The following is a 22,559-nucleotide window of genomic DNA, read 5'->3' on the forward strand; positions in this document are numbered from 1 at the left end:
TCTCACTTTGTTGTTTTTACTTTTCAATATTATAAAGAAATCGTAGTGCACTCCCAGATTGATAGACATATTTTGACAGAATAATAAAACTCAAAACTGAAATTTAGAAAAATCGTAGAAAACTCAGAAAAGTAACAAGAAACTTTAAAAAGAACTTAACGATATGTTTTTCCCCATTTGTTTTGCACAAAAAGTTGTATGTATTATTAGTTACATGGTGTGTTAGTGACATTATGCGATATATATGGGGTCAGTAAATTCTATATGGGGTGAGAGCGATATATATATCGTATTACGTCACTAGCACACCGTGTAACGAATTTATCACCACGTGTAGTCCTTTACAGTCAGGATTCTACTTTGTCAAAATTATCTCCCCATTACGCCAGTTCATTTTCACAATCGTAGAAATGGAAGCCATTGTAGGGATGACGCGCTGCCAACTTTGCTCTTGGAAACCGATAAATTTATCCACATTGCACCATTACGATCCTTATATGTCAGTTGTATTTTAAAAGACAAATGTATGAACTAGCTAATGAGCATCAGTTAATGATCGTGTCTGCATTGATTCAACTTAAAACTATTGTCTGATCGGTTGTCAGGTGGAATTTTCGAAAATTAATAAACATTTAAAAAAATTCTAATTAAATATTTCGTGGATGGGCAGACTAGATTTTTTTAGTGGTTGAAGATTTTAAACCCTAGTTATCACACACAAAAAATTATAATTTTTCGAAAATATGCATTTTCATCATCCAACTTGAAAGACTGCCGTCAAGTACTTTTAGTAAAACAAATAACTATTCGAACACACCTACTCTGTTTTTGTGATTCATTAGATAGGTATTTCACTTGACCCATATATTTCATCTTTTAGTACTGAGATTTTTTATGTTATAAAGTCAACCTGTAGCTTTGATATATGAAAATGATAGAATCTGAAGCGAGACGATGTATGAAATATTCTTGCTTTGTACGATATCAAGACAAAATATTCAACTCAAACACGCCCTTACATAAAAAGGTGCACTCGATTTTCTCTTTTCGATACAATTGTTACCCATTGTATGTAATTTTTTTATGAGTCACATAATGGAAGGGCAGACACCAAAATTACTGAACTAATAGATTGATATGTTTTCCGTCCGTGGTAAAAAAAAAAATAAATCGGAGGTTGTGCATTTTCTACATCCAACTTGAAAGATACCCAAGTCGTCGACTTGATATCTAATTGTTCTGCTTAACTATGTACTAGATAAATTGAAAACTTATGCAAATAGTGTTTTTGAAATAAAACACTTCGTAATTGGAAAGAAAATTGTCATTTTATTTGTTTGTATTAACTTTTAAAATTTTTGTCACTATAGTAAACATTATAGAGAGCATTTATCGCCTTCTCTAACAAAGAGCTTCGATTCTTTTGTTCTATTTCAACCGGGTTTCCGACTGTTTAAACAATCATATCTCTATAATAAATCTATAGAAGATAAGATAAGTTTACTTATCTTATCTTCCATAGATTTATGGGGATATGATTTGTTAATCGACTATACACGTTGTTATTTTAGCATATTTTTTTGTATAGACAAATGGAAGAGGGTTCTTAAACATGTTGAAACTAAGTATTGAAGTCTTTTAAATCACTTTGATATGACGCTAGTCTAAATACCACATGTGAAGATAGTCGGTAAGATAAATGCGTTACACGGTGTGCTAGTGACCTAATACGATATATATGGGGTCAGTAAATTCCATATGGGGATTCGAGATTCGCTCTCACCCTAAATGGAATTTACTGACCAAATATATATCGTATTAGGTCACTAGCACACCGTATATAAACACACCATGTAACTGATATTTTATATATATATATATATATATATATATATATATATATATATATATATATATATATATATATATATATATATATATATACATTAAATGACTGAATAAATAGTCAACGATCAATCTTACAGGGCGATGGATCATGTAATATGATTCTGTACACTACAAAATATAATATATAACAAGTCAAAAAGGGTACAACATCACCATTAAATAACTATAAAATACACAAATATTAGATATTTCGGATAACAGATATCCTTCTTCGGTAATTGCACAATGACAAATGAATCATGTCAATTCAAATTGAGACTCTATCAAAATCTTGATTTATACAATTTAAGCGAACGCTGGAACAATTTTAAAATTTCCAAACACACCGCAAAGACTACAGAAATATGCCAAAAATAAAAATAGTTATTTACGATGTGAAATGGCACAACTCTAGATTTCCAAAGGTTGTGACAGTTGAGATGTTATAACTGCATTGAGGGCAGTCCTCAAACAAAAAAATCAAAAATGTCCTAACCGATTAAGGATGGTATAAATTAGACAACGGTAGGGCAATTACAACAGAAACTACATATTTAAGCCTCCCAAACGAATATCAGTATAATACTGATTGAAAAAATAAGTATTGTATAATGAGGTAAAATAATTGAACGTGGCAACGTACTTATACATCATCCCGAATCAATGAAAACCTGTAATTTAAACTGTTATTTTAAAAATAATTTCGAACTGTAAAGCCAGTACTAAATCCGGCGTTGTTTGAAACAGGTAGTCACAGGAAAACGAGGGACTCGTTCTATGTTTTTTCATTTATACCCTCTGGGGAGACTGTCCGTAACTTTCTTATCCAAAATCTTTCCCGAGCGACTCTGTCGACCTTCGACCAACCCTCGTTGTGGTCTATGATCGTGATGGTAAGGTTTTTGAGATCAGCTTGTGTGTGTCCAGGTGATCTCAAATGACGACTTACGGGTAGGTCGGGCTTGCAAGTGTAGTCACTTCGATGACCATTCATGCGTTTGTTAAATGGCTGCTCTGTCTCGCCAACATACTGCATGCCACATCGACATTGAAGGAGGTATACAACATTCTGGGTTTTGCAAGTTACATTGCAATATATAGTGTACACCGACCCAGTCGAGTGGCAAGTAAATGTTTGAGTATTCAGTATTTGTTGACAAGTCAGGCAGCGTCTGTTACCACATGACTTGCACCATCCTGCAATTGAACAGCTTTTATTTGAGAAGACGTCAGCTCTAACAAATAAGTCTTTCAGACTTGCTGGTCTACGAAAAGCTAAGACAGGAGGATTGGGAAAGATCTTGGATAATTTAGGGTGTTTGGCAATAGTTTGCCAATTGGCACGGATCAAACGTGAAAGGTTATTAAAGGCTGGATTGTATGTAAGAACAAACGGGACTATTTTGCTGCGCCTCTTCCGTTTGTACTGTAAGAGGTCATTGCGGCTGTTATTGTTAGCGCACGCAAACCCCTTATCTATGTCCAATTTCTTATAACCTCGTTTTGTCAAAAATCCGCGAAGTTCCTGTAACCGTTTCGTGACAGCCTTCTCAGAGGAGCAAATCCGCTTGACTCTGAGAGCTTGACTGTACGGGATACTTTTTGTACAGTGTTTGGGGTGACAGCTTTGGGGAGAAAGGTATTGATGTTTATCTGTGGGTTTACAGTAAAGGTCTGTTGATATGACACCGTCCTTTATAGATGTGGTTGTGTCTAAGAAAGATATCTTAGAGTCGGAAATTTCATACGTAAATTTAATTGAATGGTGGGCGTTGTTTGCATGTCTGATGAAATCATCCAGTTTTTGTTGAGATTCAATCCATTTCATGTCAACATCATCAATGAAACGGAACCAAGACAAAGGTTTGGATAAAGATGTTGCAATAATTTGTTTTTCTAATTTGCCCATGAAAATATTGGCGTAAGACGGTGCCATTTTCGTCCCCATCGCTGTCCCGTTAATTTGAAGGTAATGCTCACCATTAAAGGTGAAATTGTTGCATTTCAGGACCAGAGTAAGCAGCTGGACTAAACATTCAGTAGGTGGTTCTAAAATGTTGCGCGAGTCCCATATTTCCCTACAAGATTGTATGCCGTCATCATGAGGTATGTTGGTATACAATGAGGTGACATCTAAAGTGACAAGGAGGGTTTCCGGAGGAAGAGGGTTCATGGATTCCATTTTACGAAGATAATCTGTAGTGTCTTGAATGTGGGAAGGAAGATTTTCTACATGAGATCTTAAATGAAAATCGACGAATTCCGAGATTTTCTCAGTCGGATGGCCGTTTGCGGATACAATGGGTCTACCAGGGTTGTTAACCTTGTGTATTTTGGGAAGAAGATACAATCGACCAGGCTTGGCATTCTCTGGCTTTAAATAACCAATTGTATCCTCATCTATGTGACCGTCATTGTACATGGTTTGTACCGCAGTGATAATTTTGGAGCTAAACTCGGAAGTAGGGTCATAGTCTAGCTTTTTATAAAATCTCTCATCAGAGAGCTGACGCACTGCTTCCGCGATGTAGTTAGCTTTGTCCATTATCACAACGGCACTGCCCTTGTCTGCTGGTTTTATCACAATATCATCTCGGTTTCTTAGCGATTGTATGGCTTTTTTCTCGTCAGGAGAGGTGTTGTAAAATGACGAGTACTTGTTGCTAGCTAGATGAACAACATCCGATTTGATTTTGTCGATAACATCTTCCAGTGTAGCAGATTTACTAGGTTTTGGAATCCATGAACTCTTCTTTTTAAAATGCGGAATTATGATTTCTTCCTCCGAGTCGGACGTGTCTGTGTCTTTCTCATTATCCACCTCTTTATCCTTGTTACCAAAATATTCTTTGATTCTGAGGGTTCTAGCAAAGTTATCAAGGTCATCTCCCAGTTTCATATCATCTATTTTATTGGGAGTAGGGCAAAAATTCAAACCCTTGGACAAGACTTTAGTTTCGTCCTCAGATAAAGAGACTGAGGATAAATTGACAACCGTGTTGTTGGGATCCATCGGAACTCGAATTTTTCTTACAAATCTACGATTTGTAACTTGCAAAACCCAGAATGTTGTATACCTCCTTCAATGTCGATGTGGCATGCAGTATGTTGGCGAGACAGAGCAGCCATTTAACAAACGCATGAATGGTCATCGAAGTGACTACACTTGCAAGCCCGACCTACCCGTAAGTCGTCATTTGAGATCACCTGGACACACACAAGCTGATCTCAAAAACCTTACCATCACGATCATAGACCACAACGAGGGTTGGTCGAAGGTCGACAGAGTCGCTCGGGAAAGATTTTGGATAAGAAAGTTACGGACAGTCTCCCCAGAGGGTATAAATGAAAAAACATAGAACGAGTCCCTCGTTTTCCTGTGACTACCTGTTTCAAACAACGCCGGATTTAGTACTGGCTTTACAGTTCGAAATTATTTTTAAAATAACAGTTTAAATTACAGGTTTTCATTGATTCGGGATGATGTATAAGTACGTTGCCACGTTCAATTATTTTACCTCATTATACAATACTTATTTTTTCAATCAGTATTATACTGATATTCGTTTGGGAGGCTTAAATATGTAGTTTCTGTTGTAATTGCCCTACCGTTGTCTAATTTATACCATCCTTAATCGGTTAGGACATTTTTGATTTTTTTGTTTGAGGACTGCCCTCAATGCAGTTATAACATCTCAACTGTCACAACCTTTGGAAATCTAGAGTTGTGCCATTTCACATCGTAAATAACTATTTTTATTTTTGGCATATTTCTGTAGTCTTTGCGGTGTGTTTGGAAATTTTAAAATTGTTCCAGCGTTCGCTTAAATTGTATAAATCAAGATTTTGATAGAGTCTCAATTTGAATTGACATGATTCATTTGTCATTGTGCAATTACCGAAGAAGGATATCTGTTATCCGAAATATCTAATATTTGTGTATTTTATAGTTATTTAATGGTGATGTTGTACCCTTTTTGACTTGTTATATATATATATATATATATATATATATATATATATATATATATATATATATATATATATATATATATATATATATGGTTATTTTGACTCTGAAATACATAAAGATATTAAAGATGGTTTGAATTTCGAAAACGTCAACCATGTCGATCCTCTACTTTTAAAAGTCTTGAGGATGGAGGTTACTTCAATACTAGTACTTTATTGATAGGGGATACCGCTGGATCGAGTTTTGTTACACCATCTTTTTCATATAATTTAGATTTAAAAGGGTCTCATAGGGGTCTAACCGTGACGCGGGATTGCCGATTTGTTTGTAAGCGTGACACGTTAAAGTCAAATTAGTTTGTCGTGAAAACGGAAAATGAGGTCTAGCGGGACCCGGGAAATGAAAAAAATGAGAATTGCTTACGTACATAGTGTAAGCGGGATACGGGAATCTCATTGTCAAGAATAAGTCCTGTCCGTAATGCGCATGCGTCACTGGCCATATGTTTTATCTATGAATTCGGAATATAGAAGTCAACGGGAAATATATTTCAATTGGCAATTTAAACATTTTCTCATAAAAAAAATATGGTTTGACCTTTGTTTACATTATGTTTTTCAATATTTTAGAAAACAGGTAATATTTTTATTTATTTTTTCGGATTTTTCTTTCTTGATGCCAATTTAACTTTAGTAACAGTCATTGTTTTAAATACTTACATGGTAAAAAGTATTTGATAACCAATAAGGGCACATCTTTACAAATTATTTTAAAATACTAAATCAAAGTACATTTATTTGACCTTGTTATCATTTAAAAGTAGAAAGATTGCAGAATATTTTGATATACGTTTCGACATTTAAAAATATTACTCTTGATACCATCTTTACACTCTAAGACATAAGCCCGAATTTCCTAATATTTATCTATAAATTTATCTCAGCATGTTATCAGTAATCTGTTAGATATAAATTATGTGGACACACTTGGTTAGTGGTTCACTAATTATAATCAGATGTTGATCACAAAATGATAAGCTATACATTTATATTTCTCTGTGTCTTAACTTTCCTCCAATGCAAAAATGAAATGTTTACCAATATTCAATGAAGAGCGTCGCGATTAGTGTAAAATGATACACACGAGAACTAAGATGTCATGCGGTGCTGTATACAATGGTATATACATGTATCATTATCACAAAATAGATTTGTCGTATTTAAGATTACTAATTTCTAAATGTTTTAATTGGTATTTTTTTTATGAATTTTACTTTACACGTTAGCTGCGTTACAACTTAAATTATATACACATGTATAAATATAATGAAAAAGTCGATTTTAAAAGTAAAATGATTAATATTAGTTAAAAAAATATTGTTTTAAAATTAATCGTGCACTATAATATTCAAATAAAAAAAACAAACTTGAAAAACATTGTAGTCAATGTGTCTAAAATATATTTACATGAACATTTCATTTAAAGTAATCATTAGTATTAACAGCTTACTATACAAATCCTTGATTTGTCTTATTCAAAATTAGGCAATAGTATAATCTCTATGATAAGATCACATATAAAACCAATAAAATTAAGATTGGTTAATCAAAAAGATGTTAAGGAGAACTGCAGGTACATGAGGACATACTAAACAAGAGTAGGTGGTCAACTCTGGTATAAGGTTATTGGCAATCATACATCATCTTATATTTATATATAGTCAGGAGATTCGGTGTACGAAACAAGGAAAATAATCACATAAAGCATAAATAACTATATATTTTTTCTCAAAATTTTTTTGATATGAAGGCTAAACAGTACTGTAAATTTATATAATAATAAACGTAGAGCTTCTCTGTACCAGTTATATAATATATAACGTTTCCTTCAAAGATATAAGAGTTTAGCTAACGAATATTTCCTTAAATGTTGTCATGATAGAATACTAAAGGATATCAGGTATCCCTATGACACAAATATATAGTTTTAATTACAAATGATTTCTTGAAAGAGTAAAAAATACAACAATACTCTTCATAAAAAAAGAATGACCAGTGTCATGATGATCCTTTCTTTAATATTAAACACAGAATATAGTGTGTGTGTCATTTGTTACTTTGTAGCATGTTTAACAGAGCACTTTTGGGTGGTGCTTTAGATGAAATGGTTGACCAGTTTAGAATATCCTTGATCTGAACATGAAAGTAAAATGTCAATATAATAATGCCATGATCTGTACATAGTAAGCGATATTTGCATTGTCGACACTTGTAATATTGTAAAGTAAGATGTTTGATAACCTCCCGCAGAGTACATGTATGATAAGGAGAAAAACAACTGGTAGTCGATCGATACAATATTGATTCTTTTTGCTAGAATATTTTTTATCTTAGCACCGCATCTCATATTTGTTCAATAATTAAAGGGGCACTAGCTACGAGATATATAAAAAATCTAAAGTTTGATTTTTTTTCTGTTCAATCAATAATGAAAGTGAAATAGTGAAATAACAATTCGCTTTTTGTAGCCAAAAAGGTTCAATTTTGTCAAATTACGCTAAGAAACATTGATAATTAGTAATTCACTTGCAAGTGAATGAGTCGACCTCTTTAAATCCGTATTCATGTGAACTTCAATTTAACCCCTAGCTAGAGATGGACAACGCATGCATTGTTCGTGTACTGGTTATTTAAAGAAAAAGAATGTCAACAATGAAAGTGAAACTACGGTAAATCATTTGATTACTAATTCATTGCACATAAAATCCTTCTTATACGGTTAAAAACAATAAGAAACATCTATTTTTAATCTATAAAATAAAATCAAACAGACCTATAAAAATCCAATTGCACGTGTTGGTTTAATCTATTCATATATTTATTTATGTTTACATCGCTTATATGGTCATCTGAGGTCAAATCGATAGGTAATTAGATGGCGTCTGGACTAAAATACACACGAAACGAACCTATATATTATTTACCCAATGCTCTGTAAACTGTTTATTTATAGACTTTTGATAGTTTGGATAAATGTTTTACATTGTTATAAATCAAATATGAGAATTTGAGTCAAATCGGTGACCATGAATTTGACAGCTGGTGCGCCTTTAATGTAAGTTGGGTTTGGTTTATTTTGTTCTCTAATATGCATAATTAAGACTGATTGGTGTCGAAACATAGCGAGTTTATTTCATTAAGAGTTGTTTATTATGCCAATATAATTTTTATATAGAAAATTTCAGATAACATTCTCATATTGGAGCTTTTGGCAATGACCCCCTTTTTTCTCGATAGAAACAATTTCTATTTTAATTTTATTCCATATATCATTTAATTTACGCCCTATTTGCCATACATGGCGTTCTCGAAAGCGAGTTTATTCCATTAAGAGTTGTTTATTATGCCAATATTTTTATATAGAAAATTTCAGATAACAATTCTTTTGGCAATGACCCCCCCCTTTTTTTCTCGATGGAAACAATTTCTATTTTAGTTTTATTCCATTTGTCAACTATGTTTTTTGAAAGACAGACCGAACGGACTATGCCATAAAAAATAAGAATATGAAATATGATTTATGATTTTATATAAATCAACGAAGAATAAGCGCTATTCTTATGACCAGCACTAGGCTTCTTTATATGCCATGATCTATAGAAGTAGTTTAAAACGTTTTGTTCCAATTCTCTTGTATCCCACACCCCTTTTAAGAATATTTTGCGCACTTGTATTCACAACTTGAGTTCATAGGCTTACAAGTTATTAAAGTTTGAAAATTGAATTAAGTATTATACTTTTAGTTTTATTGTTATAGGCCCTGCACAACTTCGGGTTGCGTTCATGTCAGATAAAAATGAGCCGCGTCTTAACGGTCACAAGGAAAACATTTCTTGTCGCAAGCATTACTTTCTTCACGTGTATAGACATTTTAGACATTTAATTGATAACTATTTATAATATTACGATGGGATTGAATTGTAATTTATAGATTACCGTCCTATGGTTCCTTCGTTAACATATAGTATTGGAGTGGGTAAAAAAAAATTGTCGTAGAGATAAACACACTTATTTCCTCAAATGCAACTTATGTTTATGTGCGAATAATATGACCGAATTGTATGATTATATATATCCGTACCAAGCCAGGACCATGTAGACTGAGTATTGCCATCTAGACATTGTTTGGTTATATCTGTCTTTGGGTTGCTGTCTCATTGCCGTTAACATCATCTTTTATCATAAATCAAAACACGTTGATGATAATAATAACTAGTCTACATTAATAAACTTGTTTTATGGAAATCAAAAAACAACACGCTCCGATTCAAGCTTAAATATGAAAAATCTATCAAATATGCCAAAAAAGGTCACTTTTCAGATGGTTTTTGTCACAAATGAAAGTGGCCGCATCCGTGTTCAACCTCAACCTTTATATATGTTATGTTTTATCATCAAATACAACTTTTACTTCAATATTAAGAATGAACACATTAAAAGAAACCAATTTATATTGGAAGTTTTACCTATAAAATTAGAATCACTATCAAATAATTTTTTATATAAGTCTCTGATAAATAAAAAATTTGAACCAGCTATTGGACCCAAAAAATGACTGCGTATATTTAATACAGATGATGTGTTATATCAAAACAATTTTAATAATTTTTTAATCAGATATTTAAAAGAAAATAACTTAATTTTTTTAGATGGAAATTACTACAACATATTCTACATACAAAGAAACTTTTATGCAGGTGGAAAATTGTAAACAATAGTTCTTGTAATTTTTGTACACAAGAAGAGGATTATGATCACTTCTTTATGCTGTGTCCGTATTTAAAACTTTTTTGGAATAAAATAGATGAAGTTTTAAAGAACAGTAACATAACGTTTAAGATGAAACTAAGACACTTGATATTTGGATATAAAACTTTTGACGAAGAATATTTTGACTTTAACTATTTTTTAACAATTGTTGGTTTTTCAATTTACAAAGCTTATTACATATCTGATCAAAAGACAAAAAATGTCAATGTTTTCTCAATTTTTTTCAATGAGTTCAATAGAAGAGTAGAAAAGTAATTTTTAAGCAACTGTTAGAAAACAAATGAATAGTCATACTAAGTGATATTATTTAATATATATTTGATATACACATGTAATATGTATTTTACGACTATTCACTATCCTGAGTGAATAGTGGATTGCAACAGGGAACATCAGGAGGAGCTTGGACTCCTGAAGGATAGTGTAACAAGCCAATATTTGAAATAAAAATCTAATTATATTGGCAACCGTCTAAAATTTAACTAAAATGCTAAAACTGTGAAGATTTCAGTAATATAGAATAACTTAATGATGCTTGTAACCGATACATGTTCATTTTCTTGTCCAAAACAGCCCATATTTATGTAGAAGAAACATTCTACTTGCCAATAAATAACTAAAAGGTTTACATTTTAACAATTTTGTAAAACCGCTATATTTTGGGGCGAAAAGGGGTCTTACTGGACCTACTCCTTTGTCGGTATTTTTTTTAAGTCATGAACCGTTAAACCTATAACCCTGGAATCTTTTTATTTGAGGTCCCTAGGTCCTAACTTAGAAATTGAGGTCAAGGTCAATGGTCAAGGTCAGGTTCTAAATTGTGACTTGCTTTTTTTTGCATTTTCTCCAACACTTTGCAAGTTACATATAAAAAAACAAGTGCAAAATGTTTGCTTTATTGTTATGAGGATATGTTACGTTTAGTCGGATACAATTTAATGGCATCTTATAGGAGTTATTGCCCCTGAAATGTCTTTATATAAGGTTATTTGAATATAACTTCAACTTGGTTCATTATAAAGCCATATGACCTTTTACAAAAGGTAAGGTGACATATGACCTTGAAAAATGAGAACCGGAGGTGACCTTGAAAAAACTGGAAGTACCTATTTTTGCACTTTATTAATATAAAAGTACTCAGAATCCATATATTTGGAATATAGATACATTAAGTTATCACTCAAGACTAGAAATGACGTTCGATAAACCGAAAGTGGCCAATTATCTCCCGTTCTACACACAAACGTATATATATAGAAACTTTTGTTTTTTAATTCAGTGTGAGAAAAGCTATCATATGCAACCGGAAGTGACATTTACTTAACCTGAAGTAGCACATTATCTCCTTTATTTCATTCAAAAATATATAGAAACCATTTATCTATACTATCAGTATAAGAAAACTTATGATTTGATGCCAATTTTAACATTGAGTAAACCGCAACAGATTCTTTTCAATAGCTTTGATGTGGAAAGACCTTAAATTGTTCCCTGGACAATTGGTTTTTAATTATTATTAAGCGCTAAGTAAGTCTTCTTGTCGTTAAATTATTCTTCTTATTCTTTATTCTTTATCCTTATTCCAAACAAGCTATCTAGAAGATTAACTGTTGTTTGTCTGTAGTTTTGTTTGTTGATGTTTCAGTAATGCTTTTTTCCTTAACATATACTCTTGAGTTTGTTACTTTTTACAATTTGCATCTTAAATATTTTTTTGTTGCATCATTTTTAAGATTAAACCTTGTAAAATAGAATCAAATAACCGTTGCATATTTCAATGAGTTTATCTCCGCCATTATAGTGGTTGCTAGGCAACATAATATACGAGATAAACCAAAATGCAATCATTTGCAAAAGGTCTATGATATACAGTTACAACATGATAAAATAAAAGAGATTTTGGGTTGGGCCCAAAAACGACCCTTATAGCCCGTAGTCCGGGAGAAAAATATGACTAGCTAGTATATTACCTGTTGATTATAGACTGCCATTTTAAAGTTATGAAAATAATAATACTGGGTATGTTTGTCTTCCAATTGAAGCCCTGCAAATTTAGCCTGTGCATCGAATCCAAAAGCAACAAGTTCCTTGTTGCTGTTTAGAAGTAAGCATGTAGCTGTTTTCATTGTATTGCGATTTGTAGATTCTTCATTCCAACATTGTTTATGAAAAATTAATAACGGACTGTTGTTAAATTCTTCACTCGTTGAGTAGGCAAATCCCGACATACAAGTTCCAAAGTCAATTGCGACTGACCATTTATAGTTCTCGCCATGACTGAAATTTAGATATAAACTACAAAATAAAAGTAGCCAAAAAGTAACGAATTTAATGATACTCCATTGTTTTCTTGGCAATCAAGTATTCAAATTTTCACAAAGTATATTTTTAGAAAGTTGTTTACAAAACAAAAATTATATCAACTCTAATCATACCGTATGGCTTTGTAACTTAATAGATAGTGTTGTCTATACATGCGTAACCTAATGTGTTGTCCACTAAATGTATATCCAGTATGTTGGTCCGTTTGAATTTATCTCTGTAATTATTAAAAAAAAGCACGAAGCACATCTATAGAACATATCAAACTTCATATCTTAATATAATAATAAGTCGTAGTGGTCAACCTTGGCGCTGTTATAGTGATGTCTTCAACTTTAACATGATGATCAGATTGTTCAGAAGCTTTCTGCTAAGAACTTATCTTTATCAACGAAACATTGATGAGAAATACAAGCCCTTGAATGTCATACAAACTTAGATATGCATACCTCTTGGCAATCCAAGAATTTTTATTTAAGGCGACAGTATTAAACCATGTTAATACGAATTATTGTATAGTTTTATTTTAATTATTTAATTATATGAATAAAGAGGATAGGTTGTAGTTATTGACCAAGTAAGTCGGTATATAGCATTTAACCTGCACGGCTCGGGTGCCCCTGATTAACCCGAACGACGTAGGAGTTCTGATTAAAGGTCACCTTGAGCCGTGCAGACTAAATGCTATGTACCGATTTGATTGGCCAATAACTGTTTTAAAACATGACACCATCAATTTACGTGAATATTTTGGAAATATGCAGACGATATACCGCAATCCACAGCTCCTATAAAAGTTCCTTGTAGGGTAAAGAAAGATAAACTACGCTTTTATGTAGTTACAGGTCACATATATACCTGCCACCATTCATTTTCTCATATTTAGACTGTTTTCACAGTGAGCCATCGATTCCTGCATTTAGCTTTCATTTTATTGCGGATAGCGGAATATCGTCCTTATATTTCCAAAATGTTCACGTAAATTGATGGTGTCATATGTTAAAACAGTTATTGGTCAATCAAATCGGTACATAGCCTTTAATCTGTACGGCTCAAGATGACCCTTTAATCAGAACTCCTACGTCGTTCGGGTTAATCAGGGTCACCCGAGCCGTGCAGATTAAATGCTATATACCGACTTGATTGGTCAGTAACTATAACTTACCCTCTTTAATCATATACTCAAATAATTAAAATAAAACTATACAATAATTCGTTTTAACATGGGTTAATACTGTCGCCTTAAATAAAATTCTATAATAATATCTAAGTAAGATTTAAAAAATTTGAAGTCAAATTCAAATTTTATGATTAAATTATACTTACCTTACATTTATTCTTAAAAATTTTAATCTCGTTGGTATAAGACTCGACCGGAATTTCAAAACGCGCGGGAACCAGATGATTTGCGACATCCAGTTCACAATGAACTATCAGTTTTCTCGCGGAGGAAGGGTGAGTAGTGCGTATGTCAGGTAAGTATAATTTATTGATAAAATTTGAATTTAAGTTCATATCTGACATATATACTTATAGGTTGCAATTCTGTTAATTTTGACAATGCAATTTCCCATAGGAACTCCTTTTACGGCTTAAACTGTACCACTTTTACTATGAAGTTTTGAAAAAAATCTTATCCTAGAATTGAAAGTTCATATTCACCACAATTTTTTTCAAAGGTCAAAATATAGGGCTGTGCGGCATATTTTGAACGTTTATATTGTATGCCCTGAACTTCTCAGAGTTTAAACTAACACTAATTTTCTTAACTACCCCTACCTCGAATGAAAGGTTACCACAGATTTCAATGTAAACAATATGCACATGTAAATTTACTTGTAACAAGTTATATCTCTAAGAGATGGAACACAGAGAGCATAACTGGGAACCAGTATGTAAACAAAATTAATTTTCTATGAATATTCAAGTTCTCCCCAAAAGAGGCGTGTTTTGCGAAACAGCTGTATTTACAAAGTGCAACTTAAAGATTTCTTTTGATTACAAAGCAATAATTTGTAGTAGGAAGTTTCGACAAAATGTTTTCTTAAAATGCTCATTCCAATTAACCACAAACTACAAAGTATAGTATATACGACTTATTATTCATTGAAATACACTAACTATGTATTTCCTAAAATTTTATATATTTCAACATATAAAATCATGTGATCATACAGATTTGTCGTTAAACACTCAGGCAAACTTTCATCTATTTGCATTTAAAATCCATCACTATTCACATACTGAAAAACATATTTACACACTCCCTGAACGACACGCCGAGGAAGAACCCATTTACAATTTACATCCTACAAATTTAAAAATATTACATCAACATCTTTTATATAAAACTTAGTAAAATTTGTGAATTTGCCAAATCAGCACTATCCAATAAAATCTATTTAAATGCTTGTGTTTCCCTATTTTGTCTCAGTTCCTCTGTTCTTTTCAGATACATGTAAAGAGTTCTTTTAAGATTTTGTAATTTGCTCGCTTGAAAAGCGAGTATGAAAAATTTTGGGTTGCCATGGCTAGCTTTACCTTGTTAAGCTAAACTATGTCTAAAGAATATTTACAGAGCCTTCGCCTAGTTTTAAAGGTTGTATGTAACTACACCTTTGAAAAACAGTAATAGCTATCAAAAAGCCAATTTTTCACGTAAGATGTTTAAATATAGCGAATGGAGCAAAAGGAGGTTTATTACACATGTCCACAAAAAGTAGTAAATCCCACTCTGGTAGTAATTTGAGCGCAGAGGGTCTACTGTTAAACATCCCTGTTAAAAGTTTGACAATGTAAGAATGTGGTCCATCTGGTGTTTTATCAACAGGAGCCAACACCGAAGACAACATTGATCTGTATCCTGTATTTTTTTTTATATTTTAACCCCTTATCAAATAAGCATGCTAAAACATTTGCACACGCCTCTAAAGTTGCAATATATGGACCAATTTTGCGTTGTTCACACCAGCTACTGAATTAATTGCCTAAATCTACATTTGTAGTCTTTGTGTATCAAATCTTCATGACACAGACAAAAATTTCTAGTGTTTTCTAAAAAGCCTTTTGCTTCAAATTGGTTGTCGATATTCGCCAGGCAGTCAGGTAGTATCACTGGATTGGAATGAAATATTTACAGGACCTTTTTCAAGCAGATTTTCCCATTGAGGAAATAGATGTCATAACTGTGAATACCACCATTGTTTTTGGTCAGAAAGGTGCAACCAGAATCACCTCGCATTGATAATCTATCATGTGTTATATGTGCAACACTTTCGGGATTAGTGATAAGGATAATAAAACAATCTTGTCCCATCCAATTAATAGGGCATCTAGTGTCAATGCTGTTGCATATTAATTCCGAGCACAAAACACTAGACGCTAGTGATTCTGTGTTGAGGCAAAAATGTCTATTGTTGGTCACCCCCATTCCAAGAAAATTTTGTTTCTCCTTGCCTTGTTCAGAGACAATTCTGTGAGTTTCACTTTGATCCTGCTCAGTTGATCTGCTAAAACATTTTTGCATGTTGCTATTATGCCAAGTACTTATAAATAATGTTTTGCTGATATCTGACCTCTCATTAACTGAATAATTGTTATATTAAAGTTTTTAATCTCTCTAGAGTTAGACACAGTAGTCCTAGATCTAGTCTGAATAGTCCTCCTATAAATGTGATTGTTTCCGTTGGAATTTAATCTAACTTTTTTGTGTTTATTATAAAACCTAGAGAAGTAAGGAGAGTGATCGTTGTATCTCGATTTTTACAAGAGCTGACTTTTGTTGATCCCCTATAAGCCAGTCGTCTAGGTATACTGCTAATCTTATTCCTTCTTTTCTTAGGTGTGCTGCCACCATTGCGACTATCTTTGTAAATACTCGAGATGAGCTTGTTTTACCGAAACATAGTATTTTGAAACTTTGTTGACTAGATTTAAGACCTTGGTCATTCAATCCATTTTGAAGTGTTGTTTCGTGAGATAATGTTTCAGTGGTCGTAAATTTATAACGGGTTTCAACTTCCCGTTTTACTTTTCTACTAAGAAAAGTGTGCTATAGAAACCTGTATGAATATGTGTCATTGCACAATTTCTACAGCGTCTTATTCTAAACAAGAATGTGTCCATAGTACATGGATGCCCAATTCGCACTATCATATTATATGTTCAATGGACTGTGACATTGGGTAAAGTCTAATGTTGCATTCAAAATAGAAAGATAATATCATAGGGAATATGTGTACTAAGTTTTAAGTTAATTGGAATTCGTCTTCATCAAAACCTACCTTGACCCAAAATACACAATCTTAAACTTTACATGAAACACGCACTACAATTTTCTTTGTTCAGTGGACTGTGAAATTGGGATAAAAAATCTAATTTGGCATTTAAATAAGAAATATCATACTTTAGGTAACATGTGTACTAAGTTTTAAGTTGATCGGACTTCAAGTTCATCTAAAAATACCTTGACCAAAAATTTAACCTGAAGCGGGACAGACGGACGGACGAATAAACGAACGAATGCACAGACCATGTGTTATGTGGGGCATAACACTGTTTACTTCTTGTTTTTAAACTTCCAAATTTGTGACATTTACAAATGTCTGTTTGACTCCTTAAATTGGAGGTTTTTGTAAAAAAATCCAACTTGTTACCATTTTGAGTTTGTAATTTCTTTCCATAAAAAAACATAGCCGTATTTGAATCGTGTGTTTCTTTGTCTAATACCTTCTTCTATTTATTTGTATTGTAGTCCTGTAATATTATGTTGTCATTTCAATGTTATATTTAACATTGCCATTAAAGTGCGAGGTTTGGCATTTCACAAAACCAGGTTCAACCCACCATTTTTTTCCTTTATAAATGTCCTGTACCAAGTCAGGAATATGGCAATTGTTATATTATTGTTCGTTTCTGTGTGTGTTACATTTTAACGTTGCGTCGTTTGTTTTCTCTTATTTTTGATTGTAAGTTTACATTGCGATAAGACGTGTCACGGTACTTGTCTATCCAAAATTCATGTATTTGGTTTTGATGTTATATTTGTTATTCTCGTGGGATTTTGTCTGATGCTTGGTCCGTTTCCGTGTGTGTTTCATTTTAGTGTTGTGTCGTTGTTCTCCTCTTATATTTAATGCGTTTCCCTGGGTTTTAGTTTGTTACCCCTATTTTATTTTTTGTTCATGGATTTATGAGTTTTGAACAGCGGTATACTACTGTTGACTTTATTTTCCATTCTGCAAGAAAATGAATAAGTCAACCACCTACTTGTTTCTTCTGAAACAACAATTTTCTATAGGACTTCCCTCCTCTAGCCAGAAAGGGAGTCTTCTTGTAATCAGTATCTGGTTTGGAGAATTCTCCATCCTCTGGCTTTTGGTTAAGTCCTGTGTTTAAATACAGCTTTTCGATAATAAACTTTTCTGAAGGCAACACATCATCAAGTGTTTCATCTTTGACTTTTCTAGTATTAAAAGTAGAAACTTAATTATCTCCCAAAACCACCTTCTCCAGTTAGAGGCAGATCCGAAATGTCTCAAGAAACATGAATGTATCAGTCATACATATGACGTCTCAAAATATGGTAAAAAGCACCTTCTCTACAGCCTTATCCAACTCTTTCATGGACATCGCAAACAGGTATCAGTGGCCCCTTTGATGATTATGAAGACGAAATTCCATAAACGGTATTTAAATGTCACGAGACAAGTACATTACATGTAAAGATGTATCTGTAAATATTTGACATTTCAACAAATGTGTTTTAACTAAAATATTGTTTCCAATTACCAAATGTATTTATTTATTCTATTAAAATCATAATATCTTTTAATTTCTTGTATTCATACAGAACTACAACAAATATTTTACAAATGTTTTCTTCTTGTCAATTTGTACAACTTTTTTAACTGCAATCATTTCAGTATACGCCAAAAGAAATTATTGGGAATTATAAATCCGCAAAAATAAAAAGCACTTAAATATTAAGTATGCTTTGTTGTCCCATCAACGCGAGAGAAAAAAAACCCGCTATACGGTATCTTCTTCTACATGAGAAACATCTCCGTTTCTATTTCCCTCTGCCATCTCAAACGGCAGAATTATGAGGACGTCATTGTACGTTTATCATTCAAGCTGCTGACAAAGAAAACTTAGTTCATGATGAACCGGATGTAGCATAGTATCGGGTTCCTGCTCGTTTTAAAATAAATGTTCCGGTCGAGTCTAATACCAACGAGATTTAAATCCGTAAGTACATATGTCACGTAAAGTACCTTAATTTTTTATATAACAACAAAGTTACATGACCGTTAATACGTTACGATCTTGCATTTTATCATACTTTTCAGATTTTATAAGAAGGGGTTTGCTTTCAACCCAACCTCATTGCATATTTCTACATTTTGTAGATGTAAGTTGAGATATAACGCAAACTTAGCTACCTTATTGGTCTCTTTTGTTTTAATAAATTACGTGCGTCCGACACACTTTTACCTTAAATTATATACCTTCAACAGGAATAATAGGTCTAATTGGAGGAAAGGGGACGGCATTATAGTAACGATAATTGGAACATATCCGTAGTCATCTGTGAAATGTTCCATAAACGGTATTTTCCATAACGGTCAACCAACCCTTGGTGAGGTCCTTGAAATTTACAAAGAGACGATTTCAACGTCCTCACTTAGAACTCTTTGTTTAATAGCAGCTGCCTCGGTAGCAGCAACCCTCTATCAAGGAAATATTGATAGGGAATGGAAGCCACGGAAAATCGTAAGACCTGGTATATATATACTCCTTATGCTAGCGCTTCTTGAATAATGCTATTTGTGTTGTTCAACTTATAAATACTGATATACATGTAGATGTAAATTTCCCTTTATTTCTGATATTTTCCTTTCCATTTGATTAATTCGTGCATGTGTCACAAATGTAGGCCTATTTAAGATATTTGGAACTTTTTCGTACTTACCTTTTAGGTATGAACCATAATGTCTTATTCAAAGTGTCTAACGTTTCCACTTTTGTTCCGTTATCTTCGTTATTCATACAAAATTTCAGATGATGTAATATTTCATGTAGTTCAATCTCATGGCCGTATTGTGTAAGTATATCGCATAAAACTCTACAGAATACTGATCCTGTAGATTGCTGTGAATCGTTTAACGTGAGAGCCGTTTGTCCTAAAAAGAAAATGAAATTAAATGAAATGTTACTGTATTTAATTATTCGAAACAATACGGATTTTCTATCTATTTCAATGATACATTAATTTCTGTGTTAACGATATCAAAATAATCAAAGGGTCACCAGTAATATATAAAGTGGGATTATGCGGCACTTTTCCATTTTTAAAATAAGAATTAATTTAGGATTTAAAGTTTGAATAGGAGTAACAGATGAATTTGGGGTTTTAGGGTTTAAATTCAAATAGGAGTAAAAATTTAATTTTGACAGTTGGATTATGTAACACATTACAACGTTGTAAAAAAACACCATAAATACATGGGTTATTAGTAATTATAGTACCATGGCATCTTTTGCCATTGGCTTCATGAGTATTACTACTTTGGATGGAAAGACACAGGAACAAAATAAACACATGTTTAAATGAAAACACCTTCAAACTAGGGTGTGGTATGGAATTAATGAAGTGAATGCAGTAAATGGTAAGTTTGGTAAGAGTCGTATGATAATCATGAAAACAAGGGAAGGAGACATAACAAAGGTGTTGGCTTGTATTGAATAAAACAAAGAATGGAAAAGTGCCTATGTAAGAAGTACAGGTTTCAAAATAAATAAAACATCTAAACAAGTGTATTTTTCATACGACTTGGTTAAAAATTAATAAAATATCTTGCTCTTGGTTAACAATAATTTAATTTCCTATTTTCACTCAACACTTCTTACTCCTAGTTAAAAACTTTATATTTAATTTTTAATCTTCCTTAACAGACCGAGATTTGAACTGTAAGTTCTACTTTCGTTTTCATTTGATTGATTCATATAATAGTATTTGCATATTAACTTTGATATGTTCTATTGATACTCATTGTAAGTATTCCATTTGTTTTATTGCAGTATACCAAACACTACTGACTACTGTATAATCCTTTCTGGTGGTATATCATAATTACAATTTCAAAAACAAGTTGTTTTTCGAGATTGAGATTCAGATACCTGATTAAACTAGTTGAGTCCGGCTCAGCATAGCCAGAAATCAAAATTCCCGGACTGATAATTGACTGGTTCGTTCATGACCATTAGTTCCCATAAACCATGAGTTCCTTTATATTAAACTTACTCAACTCACAATCGAATAATCTTCATTGATCATAATATGTGAATTCCCGAATAAGAATTGTTTTTTAGACCGCAATTTAAAGATGTTGTCAGCATCCTTTATAGTCATAATGTGTAAATAATGTTCTGCTACGGGACTGATGTTGATGATTTTTGTAGGTGGTTCATTAGGGAGTAGATCTACAACCTCAGGAGGTGGTAATTGATTTAAAACCTGACGAGGCAATGCAGGTAGGATGGCTTATAGATATTCAATCGTTTAAGTGTTTTCTCTTGTGTTTCTACAACGGTTTGTAAAGTTCACGACTTGTTGATTATCCAATTGTTGTTGTAAGTTGTTAGCTTGAATGCTACGCTTTTCATCTTGTAACTTCCCTGCACGATGTTTACGAACAGACATGTTGATGAACGTCCTTTATTTATAGCTATGAACGTTGCACGCCATAAAACGATGAACGCTTCATAACATGTGAATAGATGTCGAAGCAATGGAAGGGAGGTAATGTATAGGATATATCTTTTAAATATTTTAAGTGTCTAAGGCATAGATTTTTGGTGGGTTGACATGGATGAGTTCTTTGATGTCCTCTGTTCGTCATTGCACTACATGTTGGTTTTTAGAGGGTTCTGTTGGTGTTAGTTTTTTATGGTAGATTCCAGTTGTCCCAATCATCCCCGTTACTAAATCGATTGTAGTTTTGTTTAACACAACATGTTTAAAATTGTTTTACCCTATCATCAAAATCGAAAAGTCATGTTCAAAACAAGATCTTACATTATACTACTACCATTATCGCTGCTATCACCAAACATTTAAAAGTTAGGTTCAAAATCCACATAAATTATTCATTCTTTTTTATCAAACGATATAAAACTTTTATAATTAAGATCTGTTTTCCCATTTCCCTTAGGGCTAGTCAGATCAATGGTCACAAATCTGTAATTTTCTCAAGAGTGATTGAACAAGAGTCTTAAACTCCTCAAACGTGATATCGAAGCATTGGTCGCAATGAATATGTTGCAGGTTTGTAGCGTCTAATTAGCAGATGAATTACTATTTTCCCGAATTGTTTGACGTTGAAGTTTAAAGTAATTTTGACATAGATCGAAACAATTCACATTATTATGCCGACTTCTTACATAGTATTCTTCACACTTGTTTTGTTTTCTTAACATCAAATCATCAAACACCATCAAGTTTTTACGATGAGAATCCAATTGAAAAGGGTCTATTACTTCGTCTC

At 32.7% G+C, this 22,559-nt stretch overlaps 1 protein-coding gene across 1 annotated transcript in view; it reads right to left on the reverse strand.

Moving 5' to 3' along the window:
• LOC143043029 (heat shock 70 kDa protein 12A-like) overlaps positions 1-22,559 on the reverse strand; it is a 41,095-nt gene that overhangs the window by 15,593 nt on the left and 2,943 nt on the right. The window contains exons 2-3 of the mRNA XM_076215528.1: positions 19,985-20,195; positions 12,660-12,966 (exon numbers count right to left, since the gene is read on the reverse strand). Of these exons, the coding sequence (XP_076071643.1) occupies positions 12,660-12,966; positions 19,985-20,061 (384 nt within the window). The 5' untranslated portion in view covers positions 20,062-20,195. The remainder of the gene's footprint in view (positions 1-12,659; positions 12,967-19,984; positions 20,196-22,559) is intronic.

Source organism: Mytilus galloprovincialis, chromosome 8 (assembly GCF_965363235.1).
Source record: "Mytilus galloprovincialis chromosome 8, xbMytGall1.hap1.1, whole genome shotgun sequence".
NCBI lineage: Eukaryota > Metazoa > Mollusca > Bivalvia > Mytilida > Mytilidae > Mytilus > Mytilus galloprovincialis.